The 15,786-nt window shown below is 58.2% G+C and overlaps 10 protein-coding genes across 10 annotated transcripts; 6 read left to right on the forward strand and 4 right to left on the reverse strand.

The window, feature by feature from the left end:
• The first annotated feature begins 368 nt into the window (after nucleotides 1–368).
• Nucleotides 369–1,604, forward strand: SPRG_12512 (hypothetical protein). Its single transcript, XM_012352423.1, has 4 exons — nucleotides 369–641; nucleotides 689–816; nucleotides 871–961; nucleotides 1,017–1,604. The coding sequence occupies exons 1-4, from the start codon at nucleotides 463–465 to the stop codon at nucleotides 1,507–1,509; spliced, it is 891 nt and encodes a 296-aa protein (XP_012207813.1). The 5' UTR covers nucleotides 369–462; the 3' UTR covers nucleotides 1,510–1,604.
• Nucleotides 1,605–2,154: 550 nt separating this feature from the next.
• Nucleotides 2,155–3,416, forward strand: SPRG_12513 (hypothetical protein). The gene is made up of 5 exons (XM_012352424.1): nucleotides 2,155–2,291; nucleotides 2,333–2,373; nucleotides 2,418–2,640; nucleotides 2,711–2,943; nucleotides 3,005–3,416. The coding sequence occupies exons 1-5, from the start codon at nucleotides 2,213–2,215 to the stop codon at nucleotides 3,362–3,364; spliced, it is 936 nt and encodes a 311-aa protein (XP_012207814.1). The 5' UTR covers nucleotides 2,155–2,212; the 3' UTR covers nucleotides 3,365–3,416.
• Nucleotides 3,417–3,890: 474 nt separating this feature from the next.
• Nucleotides 3,891–4,783, forward strand: SPRG_12514 (hypothetical protein; the record flags this gene model as incomplete). The annotated part of the gene is made up of 4 exons (XM_012352425.1): nucleotides 3,891–4,207; nucleotides 4,309–4,367; nucleotides 4,421–4,523; nucleotides 4,570–4,783. The coding sequence occupies 4 exons, from the start codon at nucleotides 3,891–3,893 to the stop codon at nucleotides 4,781–4,783; spliced, it is 693 nt and encodes a 230-aa protein (XP_012207815.1).
• A 422-nt stretch (nucleotides 4,784–5,205) lies between these two features.
• SPRG_12515 (hypothetical protein) lies at nucleotides 5,206–6,115 on the reverse strand. The gene is made up of 3 exons (XM_012352426.1): nucleotides 6,009–6,115; nucleotides 5,766–5,966; nucleotides 5,206–5,723 (listed from the first exon to the last, which is right to left on the reverse strand). The coding sequence occupies exons 1-3, from the start codon at nucleotides 6,058–6,060 to the stop codon at nucleotides 5,368–5,370; spliced, it is 609 nt and encodes a 202-aa protein (XP_012207816.1). The 5' UTR covers nucleotides 6,061–6,115; the 3' UTR covers nucleotides 5,206–5,367.
• A 945-nt stretch (nucleotides 6,116–7,060) lies between these two features.
• Nucleotides 7,061–8,248, reverse strand: SPRG_12516 (hypothetical protein; the record flags this gene model as incomplete). The annotated part of the gene is made up of 3 exons (XM_012352427.1): nucleotides 7,985–8,248; nucleotides 7,821–7,936; nucleotides 7,061–7,778 (listed from the first exon to the last, which is right to left on the reverse strand). Exons 1-3 carry the CDS (start codon nucleotides 8,051–8,053, stop codon nucleotides 7,061–7,063), a joined length of 903 nt encoding a protein of 300 aa, XP_012207817.1. The 5' UTR covers nucleotides 8,054–8,248.
• A 92-nt stretch (nucleotides 8,249–8,340) lies between these two features.
• On the forward strand, nucleotides 8,341–8,802 carry SPRG_12517 (hypothetical protein; the record flags this gene model as incomplete). Its single annotated transcript, XM_012352428.1, has 4 exons — nucleotides 8,341–8,364; nucleotides 8,410–8,457; nucleotides 8,503–8,726; nucleotides 8,769–8,802. The coding sequence occupies 4 exons, from the start codon at nucleotides 8,341–8,343 to the stop codon at nucleotides 8,800–8,802; spliced, it is 330 nt and encodes a 109-aa protein (XP_012207818.1).
• Nucleotides 8,803–9,483: 681 nt separating this feature from the next.
• SPRG_12518 (hypothetical protein) lies at nucleotides 9,484–10,172 on the reverse strand. Its single transcript, XM_012352429.1, has 3 exons — nucleotides 9,946–10,172; nucleotides 9,678–9,818; nucleotides 9,484–9,628 (listed from the first exon to the last, which is right to left on the reverse strand). The coding sequence occupies exons 2-3, from the start codon at nucleotides 9,792–9,794 to the stop codon at nucleotides 9,581–9,583; spliced, it is 165 nt and encodes a 54-aa protein (XP_012207819.1). The 5' UTR covers nucleotides 9,795–9,818; nucleotides 9,946–10,172; the 3' UTR covers nucleotides 9,484–9,580.
• Nucleotides 10,173–10,248: 76 nt separating this feature from the next.
• On the forward strand, nucleotides 10,249–12,318 carry SPRG_12519 (hypothetical protein; the record flags this gene model as incomplete). The annotated part of the gene is made up of 8 exons (XM_012352430.1): nucleotides 10,249–10,610; nucleotides 10,658–10,832; nucleotides 10,885–10,997; nucleotides 11,042–11,129; nucleotides 11,178–11,335; nucleotides 11,381–11,452; nucleotides 11,492–11,579; nucleotides 11,623–12,318. 8 exons carry the CDS (start codon nucleotides 10,249–10,251, stop codon nucleotides 12,316–12,318), a joined length of 1,752 nt encoding a protein of 583 aa, XP_012207820.1.
• Nucleotides 12,319–12,337: 19 nt separating this feature from the next.
• Nucleotides 12,338–13,231, reverse strand: SPRG_12520 (hypothetical protein). The gene is made up of 2 exons (XM_012352431.1): nucleotides 13,044–13,231; nucleotides 12,338–12,993 (listed from the first exon to the last, which is right to left on the reverse strand). Exons 1-2 carry the CDS (start codon nucleotides 13,089–13,091, stop codon nucleotides 12,379–12,381), a joined length of 663 nt encoding a protein of 220 aa, XP_012207821.1. The 5' UTR covers nucleotides 13,092–13,231; the 3' UTR covers nucleotides 12,338–12,378.
• Nucleotides 13,232–14,517: 1,286 nt separating this feature from the next.
• Nucleotides 14,518–15,693, forward strand: SPRG_12521 (hypothetical protein; the record flags this gene model as incomplete). Its single annotated transcript, XM_012352432.1, has 4 exons — nucleotides 14,518–14,673; nucleotides 14,719–15,027; nucleotides 15,073–15,544; nucleotides 15,590–15,693. The coding sequence occupies exons 1-4, from the start codon at nucleotides 14,551–14,553 to the stop codon at nucleotides 15,691–15,693; spliced, it is 1,008 nt and encodes a 335-aa protein (XP_012207822.1). The 5' UTR covers nucleotides 14,518–14,550.
• Nucleotides 15,694–15,786: the final 93 nt, after the last annotated feature.

The following is a 15,786-nucleotide window of genomic DNA, read 5'->3' on the forward strand; positions in this document are numbered from 1 at the left end:
ATTTATTTTATTTATTTTATCGTCGCCGAGTCATCGACTTGGGCTCATGTAGCGTGGCAAGAATAGAAGTTTTTAATTTTTCGCAATTGCATAATCAAATGGTGGATCTTGAAGTTGCTATTCGAACGCAGCACATCTCCCCATGTTCCTGCCGTATCGTCGTCCCTGTTTTCAATCTAATTTTTTCTAGTGAGCACTAGCCTACCCGCGGTAATGAAGATGTACCCGACTACTGCTCTCATGATTGAACTCGTATTGTAGAGCGCGAGCCAGGTCATCTCGCCGTCCAATTTCCCACGGGACACGCGAGAAAGTGTAGGCGACACCACGTGAATATTAGTTTCTCACGCGCGTGTGTTACGGTTACTGGTTGATGTTGGGCTGTTATCACACCGCCGTGGCATTTTTGATCCGAGTCGCACGGGCGCGGACAGGACTCCAGATTGCGAGCGTAGTTGTCAGATGCGCCTCGAGTCGACCGTCGCCGCCACGTCCATCGACGCGGCCACCAACGCGGCCATCGCCGCAGGCTTTTTTGTCTTCTTCGCCGGCATGTTTCGCTTCTCGTGGAAGTACTGCCTCCAGCACAACCCCAAGTTTCCCGACTTTAGCCCTGCCGAGAAGGCCGATTGGTGCTCGCGGTATGCTGCTTGACGTTGTAGAAAGCGTTCGCTCACAGTGTGCGTAGCATCAATTCGACGATTCACGCGATTGTCATCGTCGCCGGCGTCGTCTACGCCATTTGTGTCATCGACTGGGACAAGGACTACTTGCCAATGAGCTCGATCCAACCCGCGTGCACCGTCTTCTCCATTGGTACGCGGCTTCGTCGTCTTGGCACGAGTGGCTCACTGGCGCGTTGGTGTCTAGCGATCGGGTATTTCCTCTTCGACCTCATCGTCGTCATTGCGTGGCCCGTGCCAATGCAGTGGGTGTTTGTGATCCACCACATTGTCGCTGTGTACGCACCACTTGCTTGCATCGATGGACGCAACTCACATCGCTCATGCATGTAGTGTGCCCTACATCATCAACAACTTTGTCTCGGCGTGCACGGGGTGCCAGTTCGGCCTCCTTCTCTTTCTCCTGGTTGAGATTGCGACGCTGCCGCTCAACGCGCGGGGCTTCATGGAGTCCATGGGCCGCCACGACTCGCTCTCGCACACGCGATCCATCTACGCCACGTACGTGACGTGGGCCGTGACGCGCACGCTCTTGCCCGTCTACCTTCTCTACGTCTTCTGGTCCTTCTCGTATCCGGCCGACAAGGACGACAATGTGTGCTTCTACCCCAACCTGATCTGCGCGCACATCATTGCGGCCTTCTGCGTCGGTGTTTTCTGCTTTGTGCACACGCCCGAGATCATGCACCGATGGAAAGCCGTGGTCGAGAACGCGGCGCTCCCGCACGACGCGAGCGACCCCGTTGTCGCGCCCCACCCGACCAAGCACTACTGTAAAGCCAACGTCGTCAACGACAACTACACGGCCCACTGCGACGAAGCATGATCTTCGAAGACGACACGACATTATGTACACTACCCGAAATACTACAACGACACGCGATCTACTACGTAACCTAAATACAACGTGCTTCCTGCTGCTATGTGCGCTTCGAGAATTGTTTGCGGCGCACTTCACGATGCGATTTATGTGCGCCAAGCAGGCCAACGCACGTTGCCAGCACGGAACCAAACAAGGCGATAAGGACGGTGCAAGGATGGGACGCCGAGAAAACCACAGCGATTACGCAAGGTTCAATGGCACGTGCCACACGTATCATACCGGTTTACCAGTTCGAACCTTCGCGTCGACACGACAACATTTGTTTGATGCGATGGAGCTCTTCGCACTTCCAGTTCTTAGGAGCAGCGACCGACGTTCGGACACCTGAGAACAATCTCGAACGACGGAGCCTCGTTGATGCACGCGCCACGGGTGCGACCAAGCTACGGCGAGCGACGCAGGACTTCGTCGGGCCAAGAAAGGGTACAAGTACGTGGACATGGCTTCGAGCGTCGGTACACATTCTATCTTGAGGAGTCGCAAGCTCTCGTTGTGGCGCCACTACAACGTCACATGCGATTGGCTAAAAAGAGTGAGCGGAATGCGATTTCATTGGCTTGAATCGAGCGATTTTGCGATTGGTGAAAACTGTGTACCAAACGTTAGCGATTTTGGACGGGCCGCAAGGACTTGACGACGACGGACGATGCGCTTGACCGCCGAAGTGATCTTAAACGCCCGCGCCCACATCAACCCGCTCCGGGAGCGCGAGCTGGACCTCCGAGGTACTGCCCTCCTCCCGCTGCAGAGGCCTCAGCGCGCCTAGGCTACAAGATCCCTGTTATCGAGAGCCTCGGCGCGACCAAGGTACGCCGGCGACGCATGGTACCAGCGACATATCGACCACGTAGGATGGCTTCGACTGCCTCGACTTCTCGGACAATGAGATCAAGAAGCTCGAGAACTTTCCTCGCCTGCGCCGCGTGCGTATGCTCCTCTTCCACAACAACAAGATTGCGCGCATCCAGGAGAACCTTGTCGAGGCGCTCCCGAACCTCTCGGTGCTCCTGATGACCAACAACAGCCTCGCCAACCTCACAGACATTGACGCGCTCCGCTGCTTTGACAAGTTGGATATCCTTTCTACGCTTTGCGACCGCTGCCATTATTTCACCAACTCGTGGACTCCTTAACCACGTAGCACATACGTTGTCGTTGATCGGGAACCCCGTCACGCGCAAGACGTACTACCGCGAGTACGTCATCCATACGCTTCCGCAGGTCCGCGTCCTCGATTTCAAGAAAATCCGGCCCGTCGAACGGACAGAAGCTGCCCGGCTATTCAACTCGCTCGCCGGCAAGAAGATTGCGGACGGCGAAGCGGCGCCAGAGCCGACGCCATCGTCGCCGCCGCGCCCATCCGTCACGGAACTCCAAGTACGCTGCTTGCATCTTTCCTCACTATGAGACGCGGTCCCATGCACGTGTCGTCTCCTAGGCGGCAATCGTGAACGCGACGTCGCTCGCGGAAGTCGAGCGTTTGGAGGAGCAAGTGAAGGAGGCTCTGTCGCCTCCGCCTGCGTCGCCGCCTCAGGAAACGGCCCCGTCGCCGAAGAAGACGCCGTCGCCCAAGCGTGAGGTCGTCGCGTCCCCGAAGCGCGAAGTTGCATCGCCGCCCAAGATGGCGTCACCCAAGAAGTCGCCCGCCCCGTCGAAGGCCGCCAGCGGCTCTGTGGCATCGATGAAGGTTACGGAGCTCAAGGAAGAGCTGAAGAAGCGTGGCCTCTCGTTCAAGGGCCTGAAAGCGGAGCTCGTTGCGCGCCTCGAGGAGAGCATGTCGCACGACATGGAAATGTGAGCGCCGATTCTCTAGTGCTAACGGCGGTATAAGCAAGCTTGTATTGATGCGATATAGTTTGGCATTTCAACTGGGTATAAGGACAGCGTTCCGTGTCGTCCAATGAAGTGCAGGCGTCTGCACCATGAGCCACCTGCCTGCGAACGACTCGCTAAAAGCATCAAGACCCAGAATTCCTCCCACGCTGGTGACACTGCACAGAGCATGAGCTCTGGACGCCTCGTCGACGCCGGTTCAGTCTTTGCAGGAGCCATGAAGCGTCTTGCCAGAATATCTTTCAGTCAATCGCCATGGGCCCAAGGCACCACACAACTGAAACAACGCTGGAGCGATCTTTGGAATAACCGGATCCGAATAAGAAGAGAACGCTTTGATTTTCCATTATAAAAATAATTGGCATTTAGTATGACTAGTGCAGCAATTATTATTATCGGATTTGTGCGATGGCGGGATATTACAATTGCCGGATATTCCGTTCGAGCGTACGGATAATCCGCCAGGTTGCACGGGGTCCATTTGCAGTTCAATGGTGTGCGACCGTGTCGACGCGCCGCTCTCGCTCGGCGGGCTCTTCGCCACGAGCGACTCGGAGGACGAGGCCTTCGTCAACGAGTACGAGACGCAGAACATCTTCATCGGCGCCGACACATACGCGATTCGCCAGTTCTCGTTCCACGAGGCCAACGCCAACAAAGTGTGGCCCGGCATGTTCAACCTCGCGAGCTTCATCGACGCCAACAAGGCGCGGTACGGCGACGGCAAGATCCTCGAGCTCGGCGCCGCCACTGGTGCGCTGGCTATCCACCTCCGCGCCGACCCGCGGCTCTACAACGTCATCACGAGGTACCGCCTCTTGATATGATGGTCGTTTCCTTCCAGAAGGCTTCGTGCTGTTTTGCTGCCCTCTCCCAAAGGGCTTGATGCCATGCGCTTGCGCCTCCTAGTGACATGGCCGACGACGGCACGATCGAGGCCAACATCGAGTTCAATTCGGCGCTCAACGGTCCGTTCTTTGCGATTTGATGGGTGGTGACCTCAATGCCATTTCTCGGATAGGCCAAGTCGTCGGCGAGCACTATGCGCACACGTGGGGCACGGGCTGGAAGAGCTCCGAGCCGGTTCGATTTGTGATTGCGTCCGACATTTTGCTCTACGTCAGGTGCGTTGCTGGTCCGTTGAAGCGCCCGTCGTGATGGCGTCTGTAGTGCGTACCCGGCGCTCGTGACGACGCTGCTCGAGATCTTTGAGGACGATACGACGACCGAGTTTCTCATGAGCTGGAAGCGCCGCATTGCCGACTCGGCCATCTTCTTTCGCCTCATGGACGACGCCGGGTTTCAAATGCACCACCACGGCGCGTGCATCTACTCGTTCTTCAAGCCCACGACGACGTGCGCATACCTCCAGTCTCTCATGTAACATAGCCCACTACGACTAGACATCACAATTTATGTCCTACATATATCATTTTCAAATTCGTTCAAGCGCTTTTGGGTGACCTTGCTGTAGTGCACCAAACGTTATCCTTGGATGGAACTCGGTCGGAACATCCAGACAAGGACAATCGCGTCTTCCGCAAAGCCCTACCACTGCCTTGATTGCGGCGCGTGTCACTCTACTGTACCCGCGCCACAGCCTCGTTCAAGAGCCCGAGCAGCCCGACATTCGTCGACTTCCTCGCTCAACTACCTAGACCGCGTCCCCCACCCCTCAACGGACGGTACACAGCGAAGGAAGTCTAACATTTTACGAAGCTCAAAAGTACCTATTTTGACGTAGGACCGCTTAGACAACTTTGCGATGTCCGCCAACGCGTCCGTGGTAGACAATGGCCAGAAATGTGGCACAAGATCAACACGGGTCTCCACTATCGACACCAAGGATCTCCTACGACTACATAATATCTATCAGTGAGGAGCTCCAAGGGAGGAGCACTTCAACCGATGACGCACAAAGGTTCCCAGGGCTAGGGCAAGAAATACCCAGCCCTTTCTGAACGACGCCTACTTGGCTTCGAGCTCGTTGCGACCGTTGCCAACGCATTGATTGTCGCTTGCAGTGATCGACGCGTCACCAGTTGTCTCGAGGCCCGCGCGCCGGTGGCCGCAGATCTCATTGCCGACGACATCGGCGTGGGCGTGGTCCGAGACGTAGATTCCACTCGCGCGGCCGTTGCAGACGTGGTTGCGATGGACGACGGCGGCGCTTCCGACGCCGCGGACATCGATACCTGCCATCGCGTTCTTGTGCACGACGTTGGCTTGGATTGTCGCGCGGCCGCCCGAGTGCAGGAGGATGCCGCCTTTGAGTCCGCGCACAATCCAGCTTGTCTCGATGCTTGCATGCGCGTGGGTGGTCACTACTCGCAGTATAGATCAATGGCGGAAGCAAGTGTACCGACCTTCGACGCCAGCCATGTGGTTCTTCTCCACGCGGCAGTCGCGCATCGTGAGAGTGCCGAACGCATGCGCAAAGATGCCGCTCTTCTTGCAGTTGGCGATCGCCGAGTGCGATAGCGTGCACGCAGCGCCCCCAGAGATGTCGACACCGCAACCGGCAGACCGCTCAATCGTGCAGTGCGAGACGTCGGCCGTGGCTTTGCCTGTCTCGAGTGTGAGCACATTGCAGTACCAGTCGAACCCACCACACACGTAGAGTCCAGCCTGAAGGCCGTCCGAGATACGCGAGAGCCTCATGGTCACGTGCGACCGATTGGCGACGCAAACGACTGCGATGTTGGGCGCACTGCGCTGCAGCACACATCGCTCGATCGAGACGCGACCAGAGGATACGAGGAGTGTGTGGGCCTTGGGTGTCGGTCGTTTAGGCGGCTGTAGCACAAGACCGTCGAAAACTACACTCGAGTTTCCTTCGATAACCACGTGACCGATCACGACCGTCGAGCCTTCTGGTACACGGTGATTCTCGGGTGTGGTTTTTGTAGTGAAAAGAGAACGTACCACCACACATGCTTTGCAGCGTAATGGCTTTGGCAATGCGCAAGGTCGTCACAACGTACGAACCATGCGCGAGACAGAGCGTGGCGCCGGCGGGCGCGGCGTCGATGGCTGACGCGAGGTCGTCGGTGGTGTCGATTGAAACCAGCAATGTCGATGGCCGTCGAATCGCTGCACTCCTCGGTGGCAGCAAACTGCAGTCCTCCATGTGTTGGCGCGTGCACTTGGTAGGCGTTGCCCAAAGCTCCTCTTTGGCTACGCCGCAAGAAGTGTCAAGTTGATGCCCGAGTGAGATCGACGCACCGTCTCTTGTTGCGGACAAAAAGACAGCTTGGCTCGAAGACAGCAGTAATAACAGCTCGGTCGTCGACGGGGCTTGTGTGGCGAGCCACGCCTTGACGACGCTGTAGATGTCTCGAGATGACGATCGCGTCTTGATAGACTAGACCCAATGTGTACATAAATCAGTACAATCGCCGTGTGCAAGTATACCATAGGGTCCAAGTGCGACGTGGTCACGTCGTGGCCGATTGATCGCAGTGCGTGCTTGAACGCAGCGAGCGACGGCGGCTGGACATGCTTGAACGCGCGAAAGAGTCGCGGCACCGAGTAGTAGAATGGCGCGCTCGACTCCTCGAGCAAAACGCCATCCAAATACCTAGAGCGTACGTCACTTGACGTGTCGAACCAAGGTCATACCGGCGTGCTGCGTCCAGACCTGGCAATGCTGCTGCCGTCGTTAGCACAGTGCGCTCTTGCAGCGGCCCCGCCCAGAACGGACCACCCCGCTACACATCGCATGCCGATGACCTTCGCTCCTTGACGCATTTTTGCCAACTACCTGCAGCGCGTGGTTGCAGATGGGACACTGTGCTACGCAGGTCACAGCTGCACCGAGCTCGTGCACGTTAAAGTGCGCACAGTGCGTGCACTGGTCGACGACCGCGAGCGGCACTCTGGGCGCGTCACCAGCCTCTTGGACGCGAAAGATGACGCGCGTGAAAAAGTCAAACGCCGTCGACAGCAGTGGCGTCACCGACCGGTTGCAGTCGGCCGCAATCGACGCGGCGCGGCCCAGCACGATGCGGATCGCGAGCTCCTTCCCAAAGGCTGCTGACGTCAGCGGCAGCGCGCCATAGCGTCGGAAGCACTCGGCGTGCGACGGTCCGTTCTTTCCGAGAAGCGTGTGCATGTCCGTGTCGGTGGCGCAGACGACGCCACCGAGAGCAACCGAGGCAATCGCGCTCGGCAGCAGCGCCGCGCACGTTCCGAAGGGATCGAGGTCGATCGCATGGAACCGTCTTCGGTGCGTCCAGAGGCACTCGACTGCGTCCAGCTGCGTCGCCTGCACGCGGTCTGAGACGCCGTTTTCGGCAATGTTGGCCACTATCGCAGCGTGCGCGGCGGCGTCGAGGTCGTTGGCAACAGACGAAACACCCGGCACCTCGAGCGCATAACTAGGTTAAAACATTAGACCTCGGCAAGAGAGAGGATCCTACCGGATGGCGCGAATGCCGGTGCCGGCCATGGCGTCGAGCACGGCAGACGATGGCGGCAGCTGCCCCGTCGCAACGAGGGCTTGCAGGACCAAGACGGCCAAGTCGCGCTGCAGCTCCTACAAACGCTCTGCTGAGCACGCACTCGTGACTAGGAAGATGCGCACCTGGTGGGCACTGAGAAAGACATTGTCGGCTTGGCCGATCGTCGCACGGCCTTCGGCGTGGGCTGCCATGCCAATCAATTGATGTTGCGCCAAAGGCTAAAAGCACGCAACGTGTCCCCAGATGGTGGAGCTCTGCTTGTCATCGGATCTTGATACCGGTAGCGTGGACAGCTCGCGTGGACTACCCACTGCCTCGTGGAGAGAACATGCATCCTTGTTGCAACATGCGTCGTGGGACCTTTGGTACCACCCAGCACCAAGCACAATCTCTGAACTTTCCTCTAAATACACCCACCCGCCAACGGCAACATGGCGGGTCGATACGTCTCGCGACGTTGGCCATTCACAAAATAACCATGTCAGACTACCCAGGTCGCAGCGTAGGCACTCTAATCGTTTGCACTCGAAAGCTACGGTAGGCCTAGGCCTCCGGTCCCTTTGAGACCCTACCGGCTACCCAAAGCTCCGAGCAGGTGCGACACGAACGCTTGATGTGAATCAGTCATAGAGGTGTGTAGCCAACGGTGCCTACAACGAGCTCGGACGAGGCCATTGCGCGGCAGCTGCACGAAGAGCTCAATGGGCGCCGCTACGTAATTGCCCAGCCTGTGGTCCAGGCTCCGTTCAATTGCGGGTCGTGCCAGACCCTTCACTCGGTGCAGAACCCGCGGGCCGGGTGTCAATTCACCTGCACCGAGTGTGGCGCCATCAACCTGATCCACCCACCTCGTCAAGTCATCGTGTACGGTTTTCTATCAACGCGATCTTGCTCACATCAAACTAGGGACACCTCGCCCGTCTTTTGCACCATCAGCTAAGCGTGTGGAATCAAGCAACTAAAATAACACCTCGTTCGAAGCCACGTTTGTCGATCATAGCGCCGAGAAGCTGTTCGTGGGTGGCTGCGAAGCATCGAGCTGGCGTTCCATGCTGCGCTGAAGCGACTGGTTCTGCTCCTTCGTCTCGGCCTTGAGTGTCTGGCGCTGCTTGGCGATGGTCCACACCTTGTTAGCCACAAGCTCCTCATCCGCTTCACTCGAAACATCTCCCTTGTCGTCGTCCTGCTTTTCATCCAGCTTTTTCTCAACGTTGTCGCTGGTTGGCGACACGAGGCCTCGGAGCGAGTGCTGCAAGCTGTGTCAGATAGATTCTTCAAGCATCTCGAGCTTCGAAATCGTAAAATGTGACGTTTAGCCAGAACCCGCGGCCTCAGTGATGCTCTCGACAATATAGAGATGCGTCGTGCAGTGCCTGACACGTAGGCCCTCGTTACCGACCCGCCCGGGTTTAATTTAGGGGTGGTGTTTTGGGGTGGAAGGGCATATTTCGACTCGTTCCTTGTATAGAGGGAGGGAGGGTGAGAGGGTCAAGTTGACCTTGAATTGGTTGACGAACTTCCACTTCCTTCAATACACGCCGACTTTGCGAGCCTCAGTCGACTCGTTCCACCTCTAATTACTTGGATGCTCTAAATGCATCCGCCCGAAGCTCGTTAATAATCCGCACCCAAACTGTGTTTATCGCGACCACCGAGCGTCTCGGGCGACAAGTTGTGCTGGTCTTACAGAAGCGCGATGCGCTTGGCGACAAGGTTCGTCATCTCAATGGCAACTCAGGAAAACCGCCCAGAATACCGTTGAATCCCTACGTCTTGAATTTCAGTTGCATGGACGACGCCTCGTACAACAAATACCTCTTTGGTTGGGATGCAGAGCTCGGCCATGGACGCTCTTCTGCAGCACGGGAGGTATGTGCAGACAGGACCGACGCCCGACACGTAGACATCTTGGCGCAGGGGCATGCAGATCATGCCGAACACGTTGTCCGTGGCGTACTACATGAACGATATCTTAAATAATTGCTCCTCGTCGAGGTTGGCGGCGCAGGACAAGCGACATGGCTTTGTCGGTCGACAGGATCACCACCGAATCTGGTGAGCTACCGACAGTGCTTTAAAGTACCTCATGCGCTTGACCAAGTGGCGCGTCGATGCACTCGTCGCCGGGTCGCTGGGCTTGACGAATTCGAGCGGAGAAGACGAAAAGGTCACCAGCCGTCGCGGCGGCTACGACCGGCGCCGCGAGTTTGCCGGGATACGGTGCGGTCGATGAACACTTGCGTCCGCTCAAATGCTCGGAAGACGACGCTCTGCCGTCCGTCCGTTGTCGGGCTGGTGGCGACGCTGCTGGCAACCGTATAAAGGCGCACGAAACGGTCCGTGCGTTTTGGGTTTCGCGCCTGAAAAGGCGGTAGCATACTTGCGTATGATGCCCGAGAGCGTACGTGACGCCGCCATCGCGAGCTCGGTCGTTGCTGTCGACCTCGGCAACGACATCGCCGTCAAGCTACCGAAACCGCACCCAGCGCGCGGGGATCTGCGCTTCTCGACGAGTTTTCGCGACAAGTGGGGGCAGCTCGGCAAGGCCACGCGGCGTCCAGCGGGGCTCTTGAGTCTCCGGTACGGCCTGACACCGTCGGCGCCGCTTCGCCCGTTCATGATCAACCCGACGGGGCACTTCCGGCGCGTCTGGGACATGCTCCTCGCTTCCGCCGTCATCTACCTCTGCTGGTACATCCCGTTCAATGTTGCGATTGTGTGGTGGACGCCAACTTCGGAGCTCGCTGTGTTCCATACGGCCCTCGACATTTTTTTGCCGTGGACTTGGTGCTTAGCTTCCGCACCGCCGTCGTCGTCTACGGCGAAGTCATCGACGACCCGAGCCTCGTGGCCCAAAAGTACCTCAAGTCGTGGTTCCTCGTCGACTTCATCTCGGTCTTTCCCGCCGAGTGGCTCGTGCCGAATAGCAAATCGTCGAGAAAAGGCGTCAAACTGCTCAAGTACATCAAGGTATTCCATCGATCCTCTATCAAGCGCCACGCATCAAATGAGATCTCGCTAGTTGCCGCGCATGCTTCGCTTGTCACAGCTCGTGCGCCGCTTTCGTCGCTTCCAACGCTACGAAGGCGCCGTAGCCATCTTCTCGGCCTTGATCTTTGCCGTGCACATTGCAGGGTGCGTCCGATCCCTCTGCATATATAATGTACGACGTTGTCTAGGTGCGGCTGGATTCTGGCCATGGCGCCGTGCGAGTACCTTCCCGCCACCGCGCCCCCGGACCTTCACGTGTTTTGCGACCCCAGCAATGTAATAGTGACCTCCGAAAGTCGTGCGACGCCCAATGATAATGCATAGGCGTTTGAAGCCTACTCGCTCGGGTTTCATTACGCGCTCTCGATCATGACACTGGCTTCGCTCGACAACGTGTACGCGAGCTTCGACCCGCTCTGCGGCGGCTACCGTCTCTTGCACCTCAACGCGACGACGATTCCCGATGGCATTCTCGTCATGAGGTTGGGCTCCTTCGTCTTCAATCCATGTACTATCGATGGGGTTAGCAACTTGTTTGCGATCGCTGGCATTTTGCTCTGCGCCATCATGGTCGGCAGCTGCGTCTTTGTCGTCGAGAGGTTCGTACTTCTCTTCATACGCGTCTCACATCGTCGTAGCTGGAACCGCGCGGGGTACCAGTTCCGGAAGCGCATCGACATCATCAACCACGAGATGGAGTTTCTCCAGCTGCCCGAGCATCTTCGCGTACGACCTCGTCGTCTTCTGGCCGTCCTCACGTACCCGATAGCATCGGATCCAAACGTACCACCAGTACCTCTGGACGCACCAGGGGAGCGCGACGGAGAAGGTGACGCTGCTGCAAGACACGGGCATGTCGGAGCCGCTCCGCAAGGAGATTGCGATCTTCATGTACCGCGATATGCTGGCGAAAATCCCGCTCTTCCGCGCCGCGACCGACCAGCTCCTCGGGCTCGTGTGCATGTGCCTCAAGACGGTCATCTACCTCCCGCGCGACATTGTCATCACGCGCGGCGAGCTCGGCAAAGACCTCTTTGTCATCGCGAAAGGGTCGGTCGTCGTCCTCGCCAAGACCAACGCAGTGGACGAGACCGACGTTGTGCTCACCGAAGGCGCTTTCTTTGGCGAAGTCGGCCTCCTCATGGCGATCGAGCGCACGCGCACGGTCGTCGCCAAGACCATCTGCGAACTGGGTGTGCTCACCAAACTCGACTTTGACAGCCTCATGCACCAGTTCCCGGCCTTTGCCGTCGAGATCCAGAAGATCATGCTGCAGCGCAGGCTCCACGCGACCGACACCGCCAAGCGTGATATACCAATGCCAAGCCTCGTCGCGAGTGTCAAGTCGACGACCTCGCCTCGGTCCGCCTGGGCGCCGTCGGGCGCGTCGGTCGAGGCGCGCTTGGACCGCATTGAAGAGCTGCTGACCCTTCTTGTCGCGGAGAAGGAGAGAGCTCATACCTAATACGATATGGTTGCATCTTGTGTGGACGAATTCTGAGTAATTTTTGATTGCAAGATGATGTTACAAGCCGAAAAAGTCGAACGCCGACGCGAGCGCCTGACGCGCGCGGACGGCCGCGGGCTTGGCCTCGCTCGGGTTGGTCGACGACGACGACGGTGGGTGGTGGGACGATGGTGTTAAATAGGCGCTGCCGCTCGCGTGCATGCTCGTGTTGGACGCCCGGCGCTGCGTCTCCATCGAGCGGACAATCAGCACTTCGTGCTTGCGCTTCTCGCTCTCTTCGCGCCGAACGGCCTTTTCAATATCGTACTTCTTCTGGAGCATGCGGTAGAGCTCCTTGTCGGACCGGCGTAGGCGCTCTTCAATGACGGCACGTCTGCGGGCCTCCTCGTCGCACTTGCGCTCCCACATGCGCGCTTCTTCTTGGAGCCGCGCGCGCTCCGTCTCCCACTTGCGCTCGTCTTCCGCGCGACTGGCTTCCATGTTGATGCGCTCGCGGGCTTCGATCTCGAGCCGGCGTTCGAGGTCCTCGTTGACGTACTCGAGGTCGTTGTGGCGGCGCGTCTGCGCCTCGAGCGCCTTCTTTGTGTCTTGGAGCTCATTCTGCAGACGCATGACCATCTGCGAGTCCTGCCGGCGCTCGCGCTCAAAGAGCGGGACGTTGGCCTCCATGTCCTAGAAGGCCCATGAGCACGGGCACGCTGATGGCCGAGGAGGACGCCTACATGGGGGTTGCCATGATTCCACTTGGCGCTCTTGTCGGTGGCCAGCATGCGTCTCTGCTCCCTCGGGGAATACGGCGACGGGACGCGGGGGTACGGGAGCGGCGCGATCGCGGACGTCGTGGGCGATGGGCCCAAATTAACCAAATGGCCCAAAGCGCCAGTGCCTTGTTTCACCTTATGCTTCGGTCCTATTCCTGGTGCGTGCGAATTCGCGTGAAGAACACGCGTGATTTTCTCTCCTATTTCTCACGTCGCGTCGACACCCGCACTCCCCTACCGGTATCTCAACGACTTCACTGTTGCCACCACGTCGACAGCGCTTCTCATTGCTCCTCGTCAAGGCGCGCTCCGTTTCCGTCATTATGGTAGCCACCTGATGTCGAACGTGGGTGGATCTGCTTCGCGAGCACTGGATCGCAGACAGGCATTCCGCCGCAGCTGCGAGGGCTGGGTAACGATGCTCACCGCGTTGGGGCCAGTCATGGAGGCAGCCGCTGCTATTTGTATTGATTCGTGGCAACCAAATCTGGTCGTTTGGACACGAAACGGCAGGCTGGTCGAGTCGTGATGGGCCATGTCGTGGGCGTCAGCAAGGACAGACAGCTCGCAGGATTCGCCCGTGCGGTGAGCGACCTTCTCGCCTGTATCGAGTCAAGGCTGCGCGTGGTATGTCATGCTGTGCTTGACGCCCGTTGAAGCGCGTGCGAGCGCGTAGCTCTTGTATTTTTCACGTGGTACGTGGCAGTCCTCTGGGATTTCTCACGTGCGATGAGAAAAACGCATTGGTCACGCCCAAATTCTTTGACACGCATAAATGCTTTTCATTTGATGTTTGTATGGTCATGAGGCTATTTTTATGCACCCGATATCTCGGCCTAATTAGGAACATCCGGCGTCCGAGCGTGGTGGGCCAAGTGGTCGTCTTTGCCACGTGCGTACGCTCGCTGCTCTGCCGTCTCTATGCTGCACGTCGCAGGAGAAGCCACTTGCTTTGGCAGCTTCTTCTTCTGCTTCTCGACGATCGCAGCCGCGCGCACATCGTACTGTGTACTACGCTGGCAATTGATGTGGCAGGCTTCAAATCGAAGCTCAGTGCGCGGTGATTGGCTGAAAATGTGACCAATCCACGTCTGGCCCAGATTTCGCTGCTTGGAAATCCAATAGCGACAATCTTGCCGCCGTTCTGTTCCAATACGACGAGCAGGAGGCACGAGGGGAAAAGGCTCCTCTGTCGCGAACACGAAGCGCATCCCACCGAGGGCTGTGGGACGGACCTTGAAGTCGGGCGATTGTGGACAGCCGGAAAGGCGCGCGACTCATTACACGCCCCAAGATCGACCACCCGACATGCTGAACTGACGCTTTCGATTGGCCAATGTTTACCAATGAAAACGCGAGATGCTGCCACAGCATATTTCGGATTAAGCCTAAACCAGCCTATGCAACTAGGATTCGTGGCTGAAAATAGGACCGATCAGAAACGTATCCAAGCCGGTTCGTGTGGGGCATGAAGGAGCTCGTGCTGTGTACGGCCGTCGGCCTCTGCGCGGGCATGTACCTGCAGCGCAGGCGCGAGGCTGAGACGAAGGAACCAGCGACCAAGTTTGTCCGCAAGGCCAGCATCACCTGCGTACGGCGCCGCCTACGTCGCCGAGCTCATGCCAGCGTGTGCTAGGAGAGCTGCTGCGCGCCAGAGCCCCACGTCCTGCCGCACTCGCACAGCATGGTCTGGGAGAGCGACATGCCGCTGATCTACATGGAGAAGCACGCGGAGAGCGCGGGTCGGCTCATTCTCATGCGCCATGGGCAGTCGGTCTGGAACCGCAAGCCCGACCGCCCGACTGATCCGTGGCGCTACGCCGGCACGGTGGACATTCCGCTCTCGGACGTGGGCATCCAAGAGGCGCTGCAAGCCGGCGAGTCGCTCCAGAACATTCCGCTCGACTTGGTCTTTTGCTCGCAGATGGACCGCGCCCGGGCCACGGTCGATCTTGTACCGCGTTTTGAGACTGAATTGTATGCATCCTAGGTCTCGCTTGCGCTCTCGATCCACGAAAGTGGCCGGACGCCCATCGTCGTGTACAACTCGCCACTCGAGCGTCCCGACTTTGAAGACCTCTACGACGTGGACGACCCGACGCACTTTGCGATCCCGGTGTACGTGACGCCGGCGCTGAACGAACGCAACTTTGGGTCGCTTCAAGGCGTGCCGTCGACGCAGCACCCGACGAACCTCGCGCCGGTCCGCAACGAGTTTGGCCTCAAGTTTCCGGGCGAGAAGGGCGAGAGCTGCGCCGACATTGAGGCGCGCGTCCTGCCCTTCTTCCGCCAGTTCATCGAGCCCCAGCTCGCGGCCGGAAAGAACGTGCTCGTCTCGACCCACGGCTTCGTGTTGCGAACGCTCATGAAGTCGTTCGAGAAGATGGACGAAGACTTCTTCAATGCGCAAATGAAGCTCGAGAAGACGGATCCGTCGGCGTGCCGCCTCCTCGCCCCCACAGGTTGGACGCAATGCATGTCGTTTATGTATGCATGGCTGCGCGTAGGCGTGCCCATCATGTACGAGTACGTCGACGGCGAGCTTGTGCCGCTGCCACAGTCGAGAAGAGACCGCGCCAAGTCGATCGCGCGGTCCGCGCCGACCTACTAGCCTCCCGAGCCGCCTAGATACTGTGATATATTGCATGCATTCTGCAGGCGATGAGTGATGCGCTCGATATACCGACCCTTGCTATTAATTGAG

The sequence above is a fragment of the Saprolegnia parasitica genome (assembly GCF_000151545.1).
Source record: "Saprolegnia parasitica CBS 223.65 unplaced genomic scaffold supercont2.99, whole genome shotgun sequence".
In the NCBI taxonomy this organism is placed as follows: domain Eukaryota; phylum Oomycota; class Saprolegniomycetes; order Saprolegniales; family Saprolegniaceae; genus Saprolegnia; species Saprolegnia parasitica.